The sequence below is a fragment of the Dipodomys merriami genome, unplaced genomic scaffold, assembly GCF_024711535.1.
Source record: "Dipodomys merriami isolate MVZ:Mamm:240054 unplaced genomic scaffold, mDipMer1.0.p SCAF_12, whole genome shotgun sequence".
NCBI lineage: Eukaryota > Metazoa > Chordata > Mammalia > Rodentia > Heteromyidae > Dipodomys > Dipodomys merriami.
In genome coordinates this window covers 864,601-881,966 of record NW_027202493.1, presented here as the reverse complement: position 1 = coordinate 881,966, position 17,366 = coordinate 864,601, and the positions used below count along the sequence as shown (strand labels likewise).

At 37.4% G+C, this 17,366-nt stretch overlaps 1 protein-coding gene across 1 annotated transcript in view; it reads left to right on the top strand.

Moving 5' to 3' along the window:
* The window catches only part of Hook3 (hook microtubule tethering protein 3), a 152,699-nt gene extending 138,022 nt beyond the window's left edge, over positions 1-14,677 (top strand). Inside the window, exons 20-22 of the mRNA XM_070016050.1 lie at positions 1,442-1,546; positions 1,699-1,770; positions 6,586-14,677. Of these exons, the coding sequence (XP_069872151.1) occupies positions 1,442-1,546; positions 1,699-1,770; positions 6,586-6,726 (318 nt within the window). The 3' untranslated portion in view covers positions 6,727-14,677. The remainder of the gene's footprint in view (positions 1-1,441; positions 1,547-1,698; positions 1,771-6,585) is intronic.
* Positions 14,678-17,366: the final 2,689 nt, after the last annotated feature.

The window sequence follows — 17,366 nt, the reverse complement described above, 5'->3', positions numbered from 1 at the left end:
AGGGTTATATATCATGAGGTCATTAGTTGCCAAAGCAAGTATGTGTATTTGCGCTTGTGTATTAAGAAGAAAGAGGATATATTAGATAGGGCATTGTAGCAATAGGTGAAATATGTTCAATGTAAATGGCCTTTTTGTTGTTTAAGCTTTCTATAGCTTTGAACATTTTGATAGTAAAATGGAAAGGAGGAGTTAAAAAATGCCTTCCCTGTAAGTCTTCCATTTGTTGAGCCAATATTGACCCCACTGCCACCACTCATGCCCAAACCACATATGAGCAGAGGAGGCAACAGGGACAGAGTAGTATGTTTGTACTCTTTAGGACACACTCTCAAGTACCTAACTTCTTAGAAGCCATGGTGAGCTGAAACAAAGAAGAGGCAGGGAAAGGAGAGAGCTGTCCGTCGTGTCTGCTTAATTGTATTTATTGATGTAAGCCAGAATTAGCTTTTATAATTGATTCTTCTATATAATTCTTTATATATTCAAAAGTTGAAAAAGTAATATTATTTTATACATTTTTATTTTAAAGTGCTTTTTAAAATAGCCTTTGATCTTTTTTTAAATAGCCTTTGACTTTCCTTTTTGTGCCTTTTTTGGTTCTTGTTTAGCTATGGTTGTATTGCTAGGTATGAAACACAGGGCCTCAGGCATTGATTAGGTAGGTGCCCTACCACTAAGTTATATACCCAACTCTATCCTTTTCAGGGTTAGGGTTTTTTTTATTTTATTTATTTTTTTTGCCAGTCTTGGGGCTTGAACTGAGGGCCTGAGCACTTCTTTTGCTCAAAGCTAGCTAGCTCTCTACTTCTGGCTTTTTTTTTTTTTTTTGGTCGGTCATGCGGGCTGGACTCGGCCTGCACGCTGTCCCTCAGCTCTTCAGCTCAAGGCTAGCACCCTACCACTTGAACCACAGTGCCACTTATGTGGTGCTGAGGAATTGAGCCCAGGGCCTCGTGCATGCGAAGCAAGCACTCTACCACTGAGCCAACTTCCCAGGCCCCACTTCTGGCATTTTTCCTGTGATTAATTAGACATAAGAGTCTCATGGACTTTTGCCCAGACTGTCCTCAAACCACAAAATCCTCAGATCTCAGCCTCCTGAGTAGGTAAGATTACAGTCCTGAGCCACCAGCAGTTGGCTTTAATTGATTTTTTTTTAATTTTTTTTTTTATTTTTTGGGTCCAGTCATGGGGCCTGAACTCTGGGCCTAAGCACTGTCCCTCAGCTCTTCAGCTCAAGGCTAGCGCTCTACCACTTGAGTCACAGCACCACTTCCAGTTTTTTTCTTTTTGCTTATGTGGTGCTGAGGAATCGAACCCAGGGCCTCATGCATGCAAGGCAAGAGCTCTACCACTGAGCCACTTTCCCAGCCCCTGCTTTAATTGATTTTTAAAGGTTATATTCTTTGAGTTTGAGACTTCTTATTACTGTTGGCAGGTTATCCGGACTTTAGATCCTAAACAGAATCAAGGAGCAGCACCAGAAATACAAGCTCTTAAAAATCAACTCCAGGAACGAGAGCGGCTGTTCCATTCATTAGAGGTAGTTCACTGCACTGTGATGGGCCATAAAATTCTGGGTTCTGATTTCTGAGATCCTTGTTATATTGTAAGCTTTGTATCCATTGGTTTACATAGTTAATTATTTCTTTATATTGATTGTATTTTTACATATTTACATGTTCTTAATTTTAGAAAGAATATGAGAAAACGAAGAGTCAAAGAGAGATGGAAGAGAAATACATAGTTAGTGCCTGGTACAATATGGTAAGAAAATAATGCTTCAGAACATAATGCAAAGTTTACCAAATACTAGTTTATCAAATTACTAGATTGCCTTTTCTGAAGAAGCAATTTTAACAAAAGAACTTGAAAGTAAATATCACCCTAACACACTAACAAAGCTTCCCTGCTGACAGCAAAGAAGATATAACCCACAAACAGAATGGTATTGTGAAAGTATCATTCATAATTCCCAGAAACATAAAGACAAATGTCAGCGTAGTTTTTGTTCCTCAGAGCCGTTTGCTCTGCACACAAAGAAGTAGTAGCTCTACTTTGTTGTAACCTTTTCAGGATGGGATAGTTTACTTTCTCAGGGGATATAGAAGATGTTAACAGTGTCAGATCCTGAATATTCCAACACAACAAAACTTCTTGGCAAGGACACTAATACTCATAGCATTCTGTTGTGGATTAGACTAGCCATGAATTTTATAGGGAATGCTGCATTTTTTCAGTACTTTATCCCAACTCTTGTTGTCATCTTTTTTTTTCTTCCCATTGAAAAAACTGCCTTTTCAAAAGTTTTCTGAAATGACAGCTAGTTTCCAACAAGTTCAAATTTTTTTCAACTTCTGATCTCCACTGTTGGCATAAAGGCATTGGTTTTGTTTTGGTTTTGTTTTTTTGTTTGTTTGGGGTTTTTTTTGTTTTTTTTTTTGGGGGGGGGGTCCAGTCGTGGGCCTGAACTCTGGGCCTGGGCGCTGTCCCTCAGCTCTTCAGCTCAAGGCTAGCGCTCTACCACTTGAGCCACAGTGCCTCTTCTGGCTTTTTTCTTTTTGCTTATGTGGTGCTGAGGAATCGAACCCAGGGCCTCGAGCAGCCCTGGTTTTTTTTTTTATGGTGGTGGTGGTGTATGTGTACAGGTTCTGGAGCTTGACCTCTGGGCCTTGGTGCTGTCCATGAGCATTTTTTCTCATGGCTAGCACACTAACATTTGAGCCACAGCTCCACTTCTGACATTTTGGTAGTTAATTGGAATTAAAGAGTTTCAGCAGACTTCCCTGCCCAGACTGGTTTTTAACCACAGTCTTCATATCTCAGCCTTCTGAGTAGCTAGGATTACAGTCATGAGCCGTCAGTGCCCTACCATTGTTTTGTTTTACTGTTAAAATTATACTGCATCTTAAAGGCTAGTGCCCCTGGCCTAATATGATTTGATCTATTGCTAAAAATTTTATGACATGTCCATACTTATACCTGGCTTGGTCAAAATTACATATTTAAGACTTTATCACAATTTCTAAAGGAGAAAGTTTGAGGTTTATAGTATTCTTTTATCAAATACTGATTTCTTGAAATTTCAATTTTAAAAATGAAAGAAAACTTGCCAGGCATTAGTGATTCACATCTGTAATCCTAGCCTAGACACTCAGGAGTCTGAAATCTGAGGATGACAGTTCAAAGACTGCCCAAGCAGAAAAATCTATGAGATTCATCTCCAATTAACCACCAAAAATTAGAATTGAAGTTGTGGCTCACATGGTAGAGTGCCAGCCTTGAGCAAAAAAAGTCAAGTGAGAGTGTGAGGCCTGAGTTCAAGCCTCAGTACCAGCACACAAAAGGAAAAAAGGGGCGGGGGAGGTGCTGCATAATTAAAGAAGTTTTCTGGGAGTTAATCCTGACTCCTGTTTTATCTCTTGTCTTCTCAGAGCTTAGTATTCTCAGTCTTAATAGCTTTGCATTTTAGTTTTTATTAGTAATTTCATATAGTTTTAACTATTTTTGCATATATTATTAGTAATTTCATATAGTTTTACATATTATTTGTTCTGTGACTTGGTACTAATAATAGTCCTAGTTTTGAATGCTTCAGAGTTACATTCAGAAATGTCAGCATCGGGGCTGGGAAGGTGGCTCAGTGGTAGAGTGCTTGCCTAGCATGCATGAGGCCCTGGGTTCGATTCCTCAGCACCACATAAGTAGAAAAAGCTGGAACTGGTGCTGTGCCTCAAGTGGTAGAGCACTAGTCTTGAGCTGAAGAGCTGAGGGACAGTGCCCAGGCCCAGAGTTCAGGCACCATGAGTGGCAAAAAAAAAAGAAATGTCAGCATCTACACAGTTTTAGTAGAAATGATGATGAGTACTAGGAAGAGGTATTCAGTAGCTCAAGAATGGCCTTGGATAGTGTATAAAGGGGTTCTGGGGATGTAGCTTACTGATACAGCACTTGATTTGCATACTTGCAGAAAGAAAAAAAATGAGTAGAGGACTTGAGATATAGTAGAACTCTGAATCACAGTATACAAGTTACACCAAAAAAAAGTATACAAAAAATTTTAATGAATTGTTGAAATGTGACAAGTCATAGTATTTTGTTTTTGTTTTGTTTTGGGGGGATTTTTTTGTTTTATTGTCCCTTGTGGGGCATGAACTCTAGGCCTGGATGCTGTCCTTCAGATCTTCAGCTCAGTGCAAGTGCTCTACCACTGGAGCCACAGCACCACTTTCAGGTTTCTGAGTGGTTTATTGGAGATAAGAGTCTCACGGACTTTCCTGCCCCTGCTGGCTTTGAACTGCAATCCTCAGATCTCAGCCTCCTGAGTAGCTAGGATTACAGGCATGAACCACCGGTGCCTGGCAGTTATAGTATTGTAAATAAGATGTGTTTATCTAAATTAATAGATTAAGTTTATTTATAGACTTTTCTTCAAATCCTCAAATGATTTGATGGAAGCTAGGATGTGGTTCACACCTGTAAGTCCTAGCTACTCAGGAGGCTGAGATATGAAGATTGTGGTTTGAAGCCAGCCAAGGTAGGAAAGTCCATGAGACTCTTCAGTTAATCACCAAAAAGCTAAAAGTGGAGCTGTGGCTCAAGTGAACATCAGCCTTGAACAAAAAAGCTAATGGACAATGCCCAGGCCCTGGGTCCAAGTCCTAGTATTCTCATTCTTTCCCTCTCCTTCTCTCCATCTTCCTCTCCCTCTCCCTCTCCTTCTCCTCTCCCTTTCTTTCTCCCTCTCCCTTTCCCCCTCCCTCCCTGCCTCCTTCCCTCCCTTTTTCTCTCTCTCCCCCCCCTCTCTTCTTCCTCTCTGTTCAAGGCTACTGGAAGCAGGAATCTAGTAAGACCTCATCTCAGCCAACAAGCTGAGTGTGGTAGTTTTCGTCTGTAATTCCAGCTATGTGATTTAGAGGATGACAGTGAGAGTCCAAACTCTTTCAAAAAACTGAGACCATTATCTGAAAAATCACTAAAATAAAAGGGCTTGAAGTATGTCTGAAGTGGTAGAGTTCCTGCCCAGCAAATGGGAGTTAAAACCCAGCGAAAGAAAAAAATTTTTTAACTTGTATCAGATATGTTTGTGCACATCTCTATCTCCAGCACTAGGAAAAAAGCTGAGGAAGAAAGAATGTGAGTTCAAGGCCTACCTGAGCTACATTTCAGATACAAGGCCAACTTAGAGTACATAGTGGAACCCTGTCTCAAATAAAGATTGGATTTTCCTTTGTTGTCAACCTCCACTTTTTCCCATTTTACCTATGTTCAGTTCTTAGAGTTTCTCTGGCTAGAAATGCTCATCAATTTTTTTTTTTATTTATTTATTTTTTGTTGGTGGTGATGGGTCTTCAACACTGGGCCTGGGCACTGTCCTTCAGCTCTTCAGCTCAAGGCAGGCACTCTACCACTTGAACCACAACACCACTTCTGGTTTTGTGGTGGTTAATTGGAGGTAAGAGTCTCACAAACTTTCTTGCCCAGGCTGTCTTTGAACCGCATTCCTCAGATCTCAGCCTCCTGAGTAGCTAGGATTACAGGCATAAGCCACCAGCACCTAGCTATGTTCATCAATTTATATTTTTAAATATCAGAACTGTTCTTTTCCTAATCTTCTCTTTAGTAAATTCAAGCCCTTTTTGTCACTATTGTTTTTCCTCTACATTCTGGAAGCACCTGGAGATAACTTGACTTTTTTTTTTTTTTTTTTTTTTTTTTTGTCGGTCGTGGGGCTTGAACTCTGGGCCTGGGCGTTGTCCCTTAGCTCTTCAGCTCAAGGCGAGCGCTCTACCACTTGAGCTACAGCGCCACTTCCGGTTTTCTGGTGGTTTTATTGGAGATAGGAGTCTCACGGTCTCTCCTGCCCGGGCTGGCTTTGAACCGTGATCCTCAGATCTCAGCCTCCTGAGTAGCTAGGATTACAGGCGTGAGCCACCAGCGCCCGGCAACTTGACTTTTTTAAGGGCTTTCACCCACCAATTGTGCCGCCTTTCTCCTTAGAGGTACAGATCCTTTTGTCTTCAAGGAAAGGATCTTGGTTGGGTCTTCTTTTGTGGCTATTGAGAATTTTGCTTAATTTAAGAATATAAGTCTGCCTTGAAGTGAAGAAAACAACAAAGTATGGTATGTATAATACTTAGATTGGCTTTCCATCTTAAGAAATAAGTACATTTTGCTTTTCTGAATATGCCCTATGATTTCTAAAGCCCATGTAAATCAACTGCTGTTAATCAATTGCACTTTTTTCTTGGAAAATCACTATACATTTGATTTGAAAGAGAAATATGATAGAATATAAGTAATGTATTACAAAAATCTGTCTGCAATTATCTGTTGTTTCGGTTAATATAAATCCAAAAAATTAAGTCTCAGTTTTGCCAAAGCAAGATTTATTCTTAATTTTAGAACTAAAAATGCTTCTTTTAACATTTTAATCTATAGAGTTGAATTAATATTTTTAATTACTTGTGCTTTGCTATATAATGTATTAAATCTTGCATGATGAAATTTTCTTTTGTGAGCATGTACTATACTTATATTGTACTTTCATTGATTCCTTCTTCTTTGTTTTTAATGTTGAAGGGAATGACTCTGCATAAAAAGGCAGCTGAAGATAGACTGGCTAGCACAGGTTCAGGGCAGTCATTTTTAGCTAGACAAAGACAAGCCACCAGCGCAAGAAGATCCTACCCAGGCCATGTCCAACCAGCAACAGCAAGGTAGAGAAGCCGGAAATAACCTGCATCAAAGCATACTTGTGTCACATATAGCAACATTTCAGGAAGTTCACCAAAAGTCAATATTTAATGTTGCTCATTGGAGGGCTTTCTCTCTGTCTTATATCTTTGTTTCAGTTTCTTTGTCCTTTATTTTGTAGTCCTTTCAGTTCCTTTTAATGTGCCAAAAATTTGTAAATGTACAATTTTAAGTGTTGTATAATAGTGTAATACTTTACTTTGTATGAATATGTCCTTTTCCCCAATGGTGTAGGCTTTGTTATGAATTAGATTTTCTGCCAATAATTGATACACACTTTGTATTCTTTATTGTGCCTATATGTTATCATGCTTTATATGAATGTCTGTTTGAAGGGAATTTAATCTTTTTATGATATTAGTCTATTTTCAATTGTTTTCCAGATGCTCTTCAAATAACATACATACTACAAAAAGTGGTTAGCAAGCGCACTTTTTGCAGAAACTTAAATACAGTGACAGAAGTGCTAATCAAATCTCCTAAGGCACCTAGGGGAATGATTTAGAGGGAGAAAAATGGTTTTCACATTGTTTTATAGGAAATTAAATTTGTTTGAATATTTAGAGACAATTTGTAAAACATAAACAGAAAATTCATTGTTTTGTGCTATCTTGAGTACATTGATAACTTGAGTACATTGATAAGGTTATTGGGGAGAAATTACACAAGAAAAATTCAGGCAGTCTGTCTTTTTTTCTTTCTCTGAACTATCATTTTAGTAACTAAGAATCAGATTCTAGTTATGTGCTTGACGTGTATACATTCAGTTCTACACATATAAAAGATTTATTTTTCATATACTTACAGGTAATAGGTAATGTTACTCTTTGGGCAGTTAGTGGTCTTGTATCTCATTTGTTTTGTTTATTCCTTAATATAAACTTCCTTTCTCAATATTTTGCATTACTTACATCTTAATACACATGACTTCTTGTATGTATTATTATGATTTCTATCTTAATTCTTTCTGAATTCTTACCTACTAGTCCAGGACTCTGTTACTGAATAGATTTTCTTGGATATTTTGCCTCAAAGTGCTTACCTTTTAAGACATGTTTCTTACGTTGCTTAATACTGTCAAGTAATCATTATGAAGCACTTTGTCTATAAGGTGCTATATAAAAAAGAGTATTCATTTGAAAATGAACTGCCTTCTGTTTAATTACAAATTTGGTACCATATAATATTTAAGTTCACCTCCAACCTTTTTATTCTACCATACTTTTTAAAGCAAAAAAAAATGAAAATTCATTCAAGCCCCATGACTGACAAAAAAATTATGAAAATTCTGAAATTAGCTTCGATTTTTTTTTGTTTATTTGTTTTACATGGGTTATCTAATAGGATGTTATTTTATGTACTCACAGTTTGAAAATTCAGGTTTTATTCAGTTTTTTGTGTTACATATAAGCAACTTTAAATCATGTTTAGTATAATTAAGAATTTTCAGAATCTGTGTTCATGTGTTTGATTTTACATTAATACTTCATCTTTTAAGGTTGACCTAAAATCTGTAGTGCTTTAACACACACACACACACACACACACACACACACACACACACACACACACACACACACACACACACACACACACACACACACACACACACACACACACACACACACACACACACACACACACACACACACACACACACACACACCATCACTTTAACCGTTCAGCCATTTTATCCTACTTTATGGGGTTTTTTTGTTTTTGTTTTTGTTTTATTTGGGGGGGGTCCAGTCGTGGGGCCTGAACTCTGGGCCTGGGCACTGTCCCTCAGCTCTTCAGCTCAAGGCTAGCGCTCTACCACTTGAGCCACAGTGCCTCTTCTGGCTTTTTTCTTTTTGCTTATGTGGTACTGAGGAATCGAACCCAGGGCCTCATGTATGCAAGGCAAGCGCTCTACCACTGAGCCACCTTCCCAGCCCCCTACTTTATGTTTTAAAGACAGAGTTTTACTATGTGGTCTAGGCTGGCCTTCAATTTGCAATCTTTCTGCCTCAGCCTCCTGAGTGATTACAGGTTTACACCACCATCCCTGGCTGTCATAATGTGGTTTGTTTTATATCAAGCAAAAAAGTCTAAGACTGCTTCTTCTTGCTATTACTATAAAACAACAAGAATTAATAATAAAGCAAGTCATGTGAGTAGATAGCTGACTTGGTCAACATATTAAGTCCTTCCTTTTTCCCTTTCTTTTTCCTTTCCCTTCCTCCCTCTTTCCCTCTCTCCCTCCTTTCTTCCTTCCTTCCTTCCTTCCTTCTTTCCAGATGGTCTCACTGTTTTCAGTTCCGGCTCCAAACCCCTGCACTTTCTTCAGCCTCCTAAACAACAAAATATGCTTGTAGCACCTTGCCCAGTTTATGAATCAAGTTTTAACAATAAAGACTAAGAACAACTTAAGACAGTTCTCACAATCACCTTTATTTCAGAAATAGCATAAAGTTTCAACTGTTTTTAAAATAAATTAGGATGAAGGGCCAATCTTGGTAAAATTAAAATTATCAGGAAATTACACCTACAGAATAAGGTGGATGAAAACAAGAGATTCTCCCAGTATTCAAATGAAAATATTTCCAAAAGGCTAGGTTTTCATTTTCATTCTCTATGAAATGTCCAGTGCTACTCACTTACCTACCTAGATATTTTTCTCTAGATGGGTTGAAAATGTATCAGGCTTTTACTTTGTCTGTTGCATGCTGTGAGTTTAGATTCATAACTTTTACTCCTTTGCTACCTTTGAATTTGTCATATTACCTTTATTACACAAAAGAAATTACATTTCTAGGGCTGGGAAAGTGGCTCAGTGGTAGAGTGCTTGCCTTGCATGCATGAGGCCCTGGGTTCAATTCCTCAGCACCACATAAGCAAAAGAAGCTGGAAGTGGTAGAGTGCTCACCTTGAGCTGAAGAGCTCAGGAACAGCACCCAGGCCCAGAGTTCAAGCCCCACGACCAACAAAAAAAAAAAAAAATTACATTTCTAAACATTTTATGTTACTTACAAACAAATAACAGTAGTGACTCCCTTTGTCTAGCTTTGGACAGGATTTATGTCTAGTCGTGATTAATAATATCTCAGATGGGCTGTGATCATTTATGGTCTCTAAGAAGTTTGGAAACATTTGGAGCTTGATTTAGAGAAGAGTAATACTATGCTATATTTTCAAGAACTCTTAACAAGCAACAGTTTTGTGATACCTGTGTACTCACTAGTCCTGGCATCTGCAGAGGACTGAGCCTCATTACTTGCTATGATGAGCTGTCACCACAGTGCCTGAATTTTCATAAACAAAAAGCATATTTGTTTCTATGTTCTTTCTAGCCAGAAAATAAAAGTAAATTACTAAAGAATATTAACATTTATGTTAGATGGTCCATGTTTAAGAAAGCTATAATAGGAAAATAATGCATTTCATATATAGCTTATACATCTAAAGTGAGAACAAATAATACAGTTGGACATATTTTAAATAAACTCTCAAGAACTGGATAGCTTCTTACCATTTATCTAATTATTTACTGATAATCAAGAAAAAGTCCCTAAATAAGTGACCCACATTCCAAAATGTATAAAGCTTGAGTTATTTCTGTTAGATATCCTTAGCCTGATAAAATTGGCTTAATGAAATGGTTATAGTAAAGATGATATTGTAGTCTTTAATTTTCTTGGAATTTTCTTATTAATACAAGAAAAGCTTAATTGTGCAAAATCAAGATAAATGTTATCCAGTGAGAAACATAATCTACTTCATTAATTCTTACAAACAAAAAGTTCACCCTGTGCAAATGGATTGTAGTGATGAATGAGACATTTTTTATTATTTGGTAGTAGTTTGGCTTCATCTTGTAAACTAGGACATCAACTATTTTTTTTCATGTTTCCAATTTCATACAAGCATTTATCTATTGTTTTAATGAAAAGACAACTTTAAAATTATTTCCCAATGTAAGAATTACCTTTAAACAAAAAAAAAAAGAAATTTTACCTTAACTCCTATAATTCATCTTCAGTTATCCTGATTTCACATTCCAGGAATGTTAGAAGAATGCCAATTGAAAAATGTAAGGTTTGGGGCTGGGAAGGTGGTAGAGTGGTTTCCTTGCATATATGAGGCCCTGGGTTCGATTCTCAGCACCACATAAGCAGAAAAAGCCGGATGTGGCGCTGTAATGCTAGCCTTTTACTGAAGAACTGAGGGACAGTGCCCAGGCCCAGAGTTCAGGCCCTGTGACTGAAAGAAAGAGAGAGGAGAGAGAAAGAAAGAGAAGTGAGGTTTATCTGGGAAAAAAATTCAAAGATCACAGGGAGCAGAAACCTAACCCTAACTAGTTTGCAGCCATTTTGACAATAGTCTCTTTGATCTTTAGCTTTATACTGAGGAAAGAATAACAATAAAATGTTGCTTTTTCCTACAGGAAAAATAGTGGCGAATATTTTGATTTTTTTTTTTTTTTTTTTGTGCCAGTCCTGGGGCTTTAACTCTGGGTTTGGACACTATCCTTGCTCCTTTTGCTCATGTCTAGCACTCTACCACTTGAGCCACAGCACCACTTCTGTCCTTTTCTATGATTAATTGGAGATAAGAGTCTCAAACATTTCCTGCCAGGGTTGGCTTCAAACCATGAACCTCAGATCTCAGCCTTCTGTTTAGCTAAGATTACAAGTGTGAGCCACTAGTGCCTGGCTGTTTTGACAGTTTATCTTCATAGTACAGAGGGATTTTCATTGTTACTGTTGCCTTATAGTTCTTAACAGTCCTGAAACAGGACAACTGACTCTATGTTAAAAAGACAAAGATAAAAAATGTGCTGATGAGAAAAAAATATTAGAATCTGTGAAAATCATTTTATTAATTTTCATTATTTTTTCATATAAGGTTTTCCATTCGGTAAAGATGATGTTTTCCTATAAACCTTTCATAATTGCAGCTTATTTTGGAAGTTCTCCAATTTTACTTCATTTAGAAAATGATTTCAGGCCGGGCGCTGGTGGCTCACGCCTGTAATCCTAGCTACTCAGGAGGCTGAGATCTGAGGATCGCGGTTCAAAGCCAGCCCGGGCAGGAGAGACTGTGAGACTCCTATCTCCAATAAACCACCAGAAAACTGGAAGTGGTGCTGTAGCTCAAGTGGTAGAGCGCTCGCCTTGAGCTGAAGAGCTGAGGGACAGTGCCCAGGCCCAGAGTTCAAGCCCCACGACCAACAAAAAAAAAAAAAAGAAAATGATTTCAAAGCTTGTTATAAATGACTCGAATATGTTGTAAAGTTTTTTTACAAAAACAGAGACAGGCTATTCTAGGCATAACCAATGTTCTTTGTATAAGGTACATTTAAATAGTGTTACTTTTCTTTTTTAAAGAAATTAAAATATTTTATTGTCCAATTTTAGTACAATAATATGTTAAACCTTTGTTATAAATATTATTTGGTTTTTTGAAAATTAATCAAATACTTTGCTATTTACCTAGCTGTCTGCTCTTTCCTATTCCCACAAATTATGAAAGTATTATAAATTGAAAAACAGCACAAATATGATGATTGCTTATCTCTTTTAAGTCACTGTGATGTGCCCTTGGGAAGTACAAACTGGTAATTTTTAGCAGCCTTTCATTAGCCCAACTCACATGTATTATGTGTATTAATACAAAGAGTTAAAATCTACATTTAATATCTCTAAATATGAATCTTTCCATTTTTCCCATTGCACTGAAATAATAGAGAAGGGACACTAGTTTAAGAAAGAGACCTGAACTTAATTATGGCAAGTATATGAATTTTAACAATCTTAAGATTTCTATATCTACATATATTTATATATGTGTATATGTATGATTTATTCATACCTGCAATCTCAGAATTTTTCTGTTTATATTTTCTAATATTGTATAAGGAATACATGTAGTAAGTTTACATGCAATATATAAGTGAGACTAGAAATCAAAGGAAGAAGGCTATTAAGGATGAAGATCCAGTCTTAAGAGTGGAGTGGACATTGGGATAAAAAGTATTAATATGTAGGTGGATGAAATTATTCATTCAGTGAAAACATTTCAAAGCTCTATCTTAACAAATGATTCTGAATTAATAGCGCTCATAAAATACTGTTAGTATTTGGTATTATACATTCATTTGATAAGAGCAGACAAAGATCTAGTTTCTAGTTGTGTTTCCTTTCAATGAATATTGACTAGATTCATAATAAAACTGTATGTTTATTAGTGGAGAAGAAACCATTTCATTTGGAAACTGCCATTAGTAAGTCTGTAATAGTAATTTTAGGCCATTTAAAATTCCTAGATATGGTGAAATAGAAATAAGGGGGAAAAATCAGTCCACAGTGGTCAAAAATCATGACCAACTTGCCAACAGTTATCTAAGTATGCCACTTTATCTAGTTTACAAACCATAGGCCTAAATTTTATATCCCCTTTAACTATACAGCCCCATAAAGAGTGTTTAAAAATGAAGACAAAGGTAGACTCTTACAGTGTGTATGCCACTCCTGGGGCTTGAGCTCAGGGCCTGGGTGCTGTCCCTAAGCTTTTGTGCATGTTCTAGTGTTCTACTCCAGCTTCACATCCAGCGTTTTAGAAAAAAAGAGAAAAGAGTCTGTGAACTTTCCTGCCTGGGCTGGCTTTAACTGCAATCCTCAGATCTCATCCTCCTGAGTAGGTAGAATTACAGGTAAGAGCCACTAGTTCCCAGCAGATGTAGACATTTTAAAGCACAAGTATAATGAGCTTTAATATATTTGACACATTACCACCAAGCTTGGAATCAGGATCTGAAGATAAAATCAGAGTATCCACAGTTCCAAAATTTTAGACCAATAGGGCTGTAAAATGCTGAGTTACATGTATCTACTTTGGACTTGAAGAGATAATGTAAATGTAAGAACCACCTCAAAGTGAGAAGGAAAAAAAAAAACCTGTCAATGCATTCTGTCTTTAATGTGTATGCAGGAGACAACTGAGCAGGCTTTGTCGTTTATGATTGTTATAAGTTGACAAAGTAGCTTAGCAATTGTGTTCTAAAGTTAATGGAAAGGACCCATGTTTCTTTTTGTTCGTTTTTTTTTTTTTTTTGGGGGGGGGGTCCAGTCGTGGGCCTGAACTCTGGGCCTAGACGCTGCTCCTCAGCTCTTCAGCTCAAGGCTAGGGCTCTACCACTTGAGCCACAGCGCCACTTCCGGCTTTTTGCTTATGTGGTGCTGAGGAATCGAACCCAGGGCCTCATGCATGCAAGGCAAGCGCTCTACCACTGAGCCACCTTCCCAGCCCGGACCCATGTTTCTTGATGTATTTATTAGTGTACAATGATTACTATGTATACTTCCTGCAGTATAGTATGCTCATTTTACATATGTCAGTGTTAGAGAAATGTGTCTTCATATTACTACTTTAATTTCAGATTGTTTATACTGCAATATTTATAACACTTTACTAATATAATTAGTTTCCTTTTTATTTTTCTGTGGCATTCTCTAGCAATATCTTTAAGTCAGGATCCTGCAGCTCTTAAGTATAGAAATTGGTTTACAGCTAGGTTGGACTACTAGGAACGGATTAGTTCTGATATATCACATTAAGAGTGGGATATTAGTGTCTCACACCTGTAATCCTAGCAACTCAAGAGGAGACTGAGATTTGAGAATCAATGAGACCATGAGGTCCTGAGTTCTATATGTTCTATGTATAGTTCCTGTGCATGTGTATGTGGGCACACACACACGTCTCATAATACCTTGAAAACAGACTCCTTTTTGTGGTGCTAAGAGTTGGAATGTAAGGTCCATTCACTCCAGGCAAATAAATATAAAAAGAACTGAAGTTCTAAAATTGTTTTCTGTAGTTGTATTAATAAAACTAGTCTTCTGGTTAATCAAAAGACTTGCTTTCATTTTGTGGGGACAGTCTCCTAAAATACTTAGTAAAAACTTCTTCACCTTAATAATTTGTTATTGTAAATACCTAAAGGTAGGGGTGATAGGAAAAGGTGGATGCTACAAAGATATTTTTAGTTCTGTAGTGAATATGTTTTTTTGAACTATTTTCTTAAATTTATACTTCGCCAAGGGGCTGGGAAGGTGGCTCAGTGGTAGAGCGCTTGCCTTGCATGCATGAGGCCCTGGGTTCAATTCCCCAGCACCACATAAGCAAAAAGAAAAAAAGCCAGAAGTGGCGCTGTGGCTCAAGTGGTAGAGTGCTAGCCTTGAGCTGAAGAGCTGAGGGACAGCGCCCAGGCCCAGAGTTCAGGCCCCACAACCGGACCCAAAAATAAAAAATAAATTTATACTTCACCAAGTTTTTACCTTCCATTGAGAAAAAGATTTTATTAGCAAAATGTTATCATTTGTAACACAAACATACTCAAATCATAGCATGCAATTTTTGTTGGATCTAGCATTATTTTCATCTTGGTTTTAGATGATATATATGGTTTCTTGTAATGTAAATAATTTCTGGAGTGGGGCTAAGGGTGTAACTAGGTGGTATAACATGGGCTTAGCGCACAACAAAGCTTTATTACATCTCCCAACACCACAATATACAAGTAGTTTCTGTAGTAGTATCCTCCACATTTACTTCCCATCCCCTACCACCATATTCTACTAATAAATTTTGCTATAGCTGGACACCTGGAAAAAAAAAATTGCTTTTCTAGAGAAGTCCAGGCTGTCCTTTGAGGGCCAGTGCTGCTTTTTTTCCTTCCCAAAGTAAAAAGTTACAAAGCCAGGCATAGTGGTGCCCACCTGTAAATCCTGGCCTCTAGGAAACTGAGACAAATAGAGTGAGAGTTTGAGTTTTATATGTTACATTGAAAAGTCTCTTTTATAACATACCTTGAAGAAAAACATTTGTTTTGTGTAATGCTTGAGAGGGAGCCCAGGGCCTCATGCACACAAGGCAAGTATTGTACCATAGAGCTGCATCTCTAGCAAGCCAGTCTTCTCAATGCTAACACACTTTAAACATTGTTTTCTAAAGTTATGTTAATCAATTTAAGATATCTCAATCATAATCACATGAAAGGATAAAAATATCTTTTTAAGTGTTCTGCCTTACTCTGGGTTCTTGCTAATCTTGATAATAGTAGACAATGGACCATCTCAGTACCTACCACCAGTCACATGTGGCAGTTTTAATTAAATGAAATTTAAACTTCAGTTCCTTGGTCACTTAGGCATGTTTTGAGAGCTCAGTGGTCCTATATTTTGATGGTTCCTGTATGGAATGTTCCTGTGTAGGACATGTCCATCAATGCAGAAGATCCTGTATGAATCTACTTTTGATGCCCAAGAGAAGACAGTAACAGTGAACTTAAGACAACTCTTAGTTTTAGAGCCATAATTGAATAAGCCTTTTTTCTAGGAATCATTAACAGGCTGGGTGCCAGTAATCCTACTTATTCAGGAGGCTGAAATCTGAGGATCACGGCTTGAAGCCAGCCAGGGCAGAAAAGTCCCTGTGAGACTCAGAAACTAAGTAGAGCTATGTCTCAAAGTGGTAGGGCATCAGCCTTGAGAAAAGAAAGGAAAAAAAAAAAAAGCTCAAAAGCAGTGGCCAAGCCCTGACTTCAAGCCCCATGACCAACAAAAAATAATAAAAATCATTAACAGCCCTCTTTAATGACCTTGGAAAAAGCAAATCCCCATCCTATTTAGGCAGTTTTCTGTATACTTTCAAAAACTAAGGACTTTGTATTTCAGTAATTTAAGCTCATTAATCATTTGTTCATATCTTTATGCTTTTCTCACTTTTAAAAGTTATCAGCAAAAAAAACTGATATAAACGTCTCACTCATTTTAAACATAACCTATTTTCTAATAAAAATTGATAAGTATCATATCCTTGTATTATAAATTTATATTGATCTAGTGAAAGTTGCCAACAAGTTGTTCCTGTTACTCTAAATATTTCTCCTTGAAATTACATTTGACTGTCTTGTACCTCAAAGATGCACCAAGATTCAAATAGTTTTTCTATATCACTTACTATTTTAACTTTTTTAAGTAAATTTTTTCTATATTAAAACAAACATTAAAACATTCCCAGGCTGGAAATGTGGATTCGTGGTAGAGTGCTTGCCTAGCATGTATGAAGCCCTGGGTTCACTTCCTTAGTACCACATTAATAGAAAAAGCCGAAAGCAGTGCTTTGGTTCAAGTAATAGAGTGCTAGCTTCGAGCAAAAGAATCTCAAGAGACAGTGGCCAGGCCCTGAGTTCAAGCCCCAGGACTGGCAAAAACAAAACTTGGCTTGTTTCTAAATTTCTTAACTAAAGGATCTGTACTGACATATTTGAGGGTTGGGTGTTTTGTTTGTTTTTGCCTTTTTTTTAAATAAAAGTAACAACACTTTTTTGTTCTATTGTGTGTTTGTGTGTTTGTGTGTAGTATAAAGAATTGAACCCAGGATTTCATGCATGCTAGAGCAAGCACTCTCTGGGCCTGGGCGCTGTTCCCCAGCTCTTCAGCTGTAGACCAGGGCTCTACCACTTGATCCTTAGTCCCACTTCCAGGTTTTTCTGCTTATGTGGTGCTGAAGAATCAAACCCAGGGGCCTCATGCATGCAAGGCAAGCACTCTACCACTGAG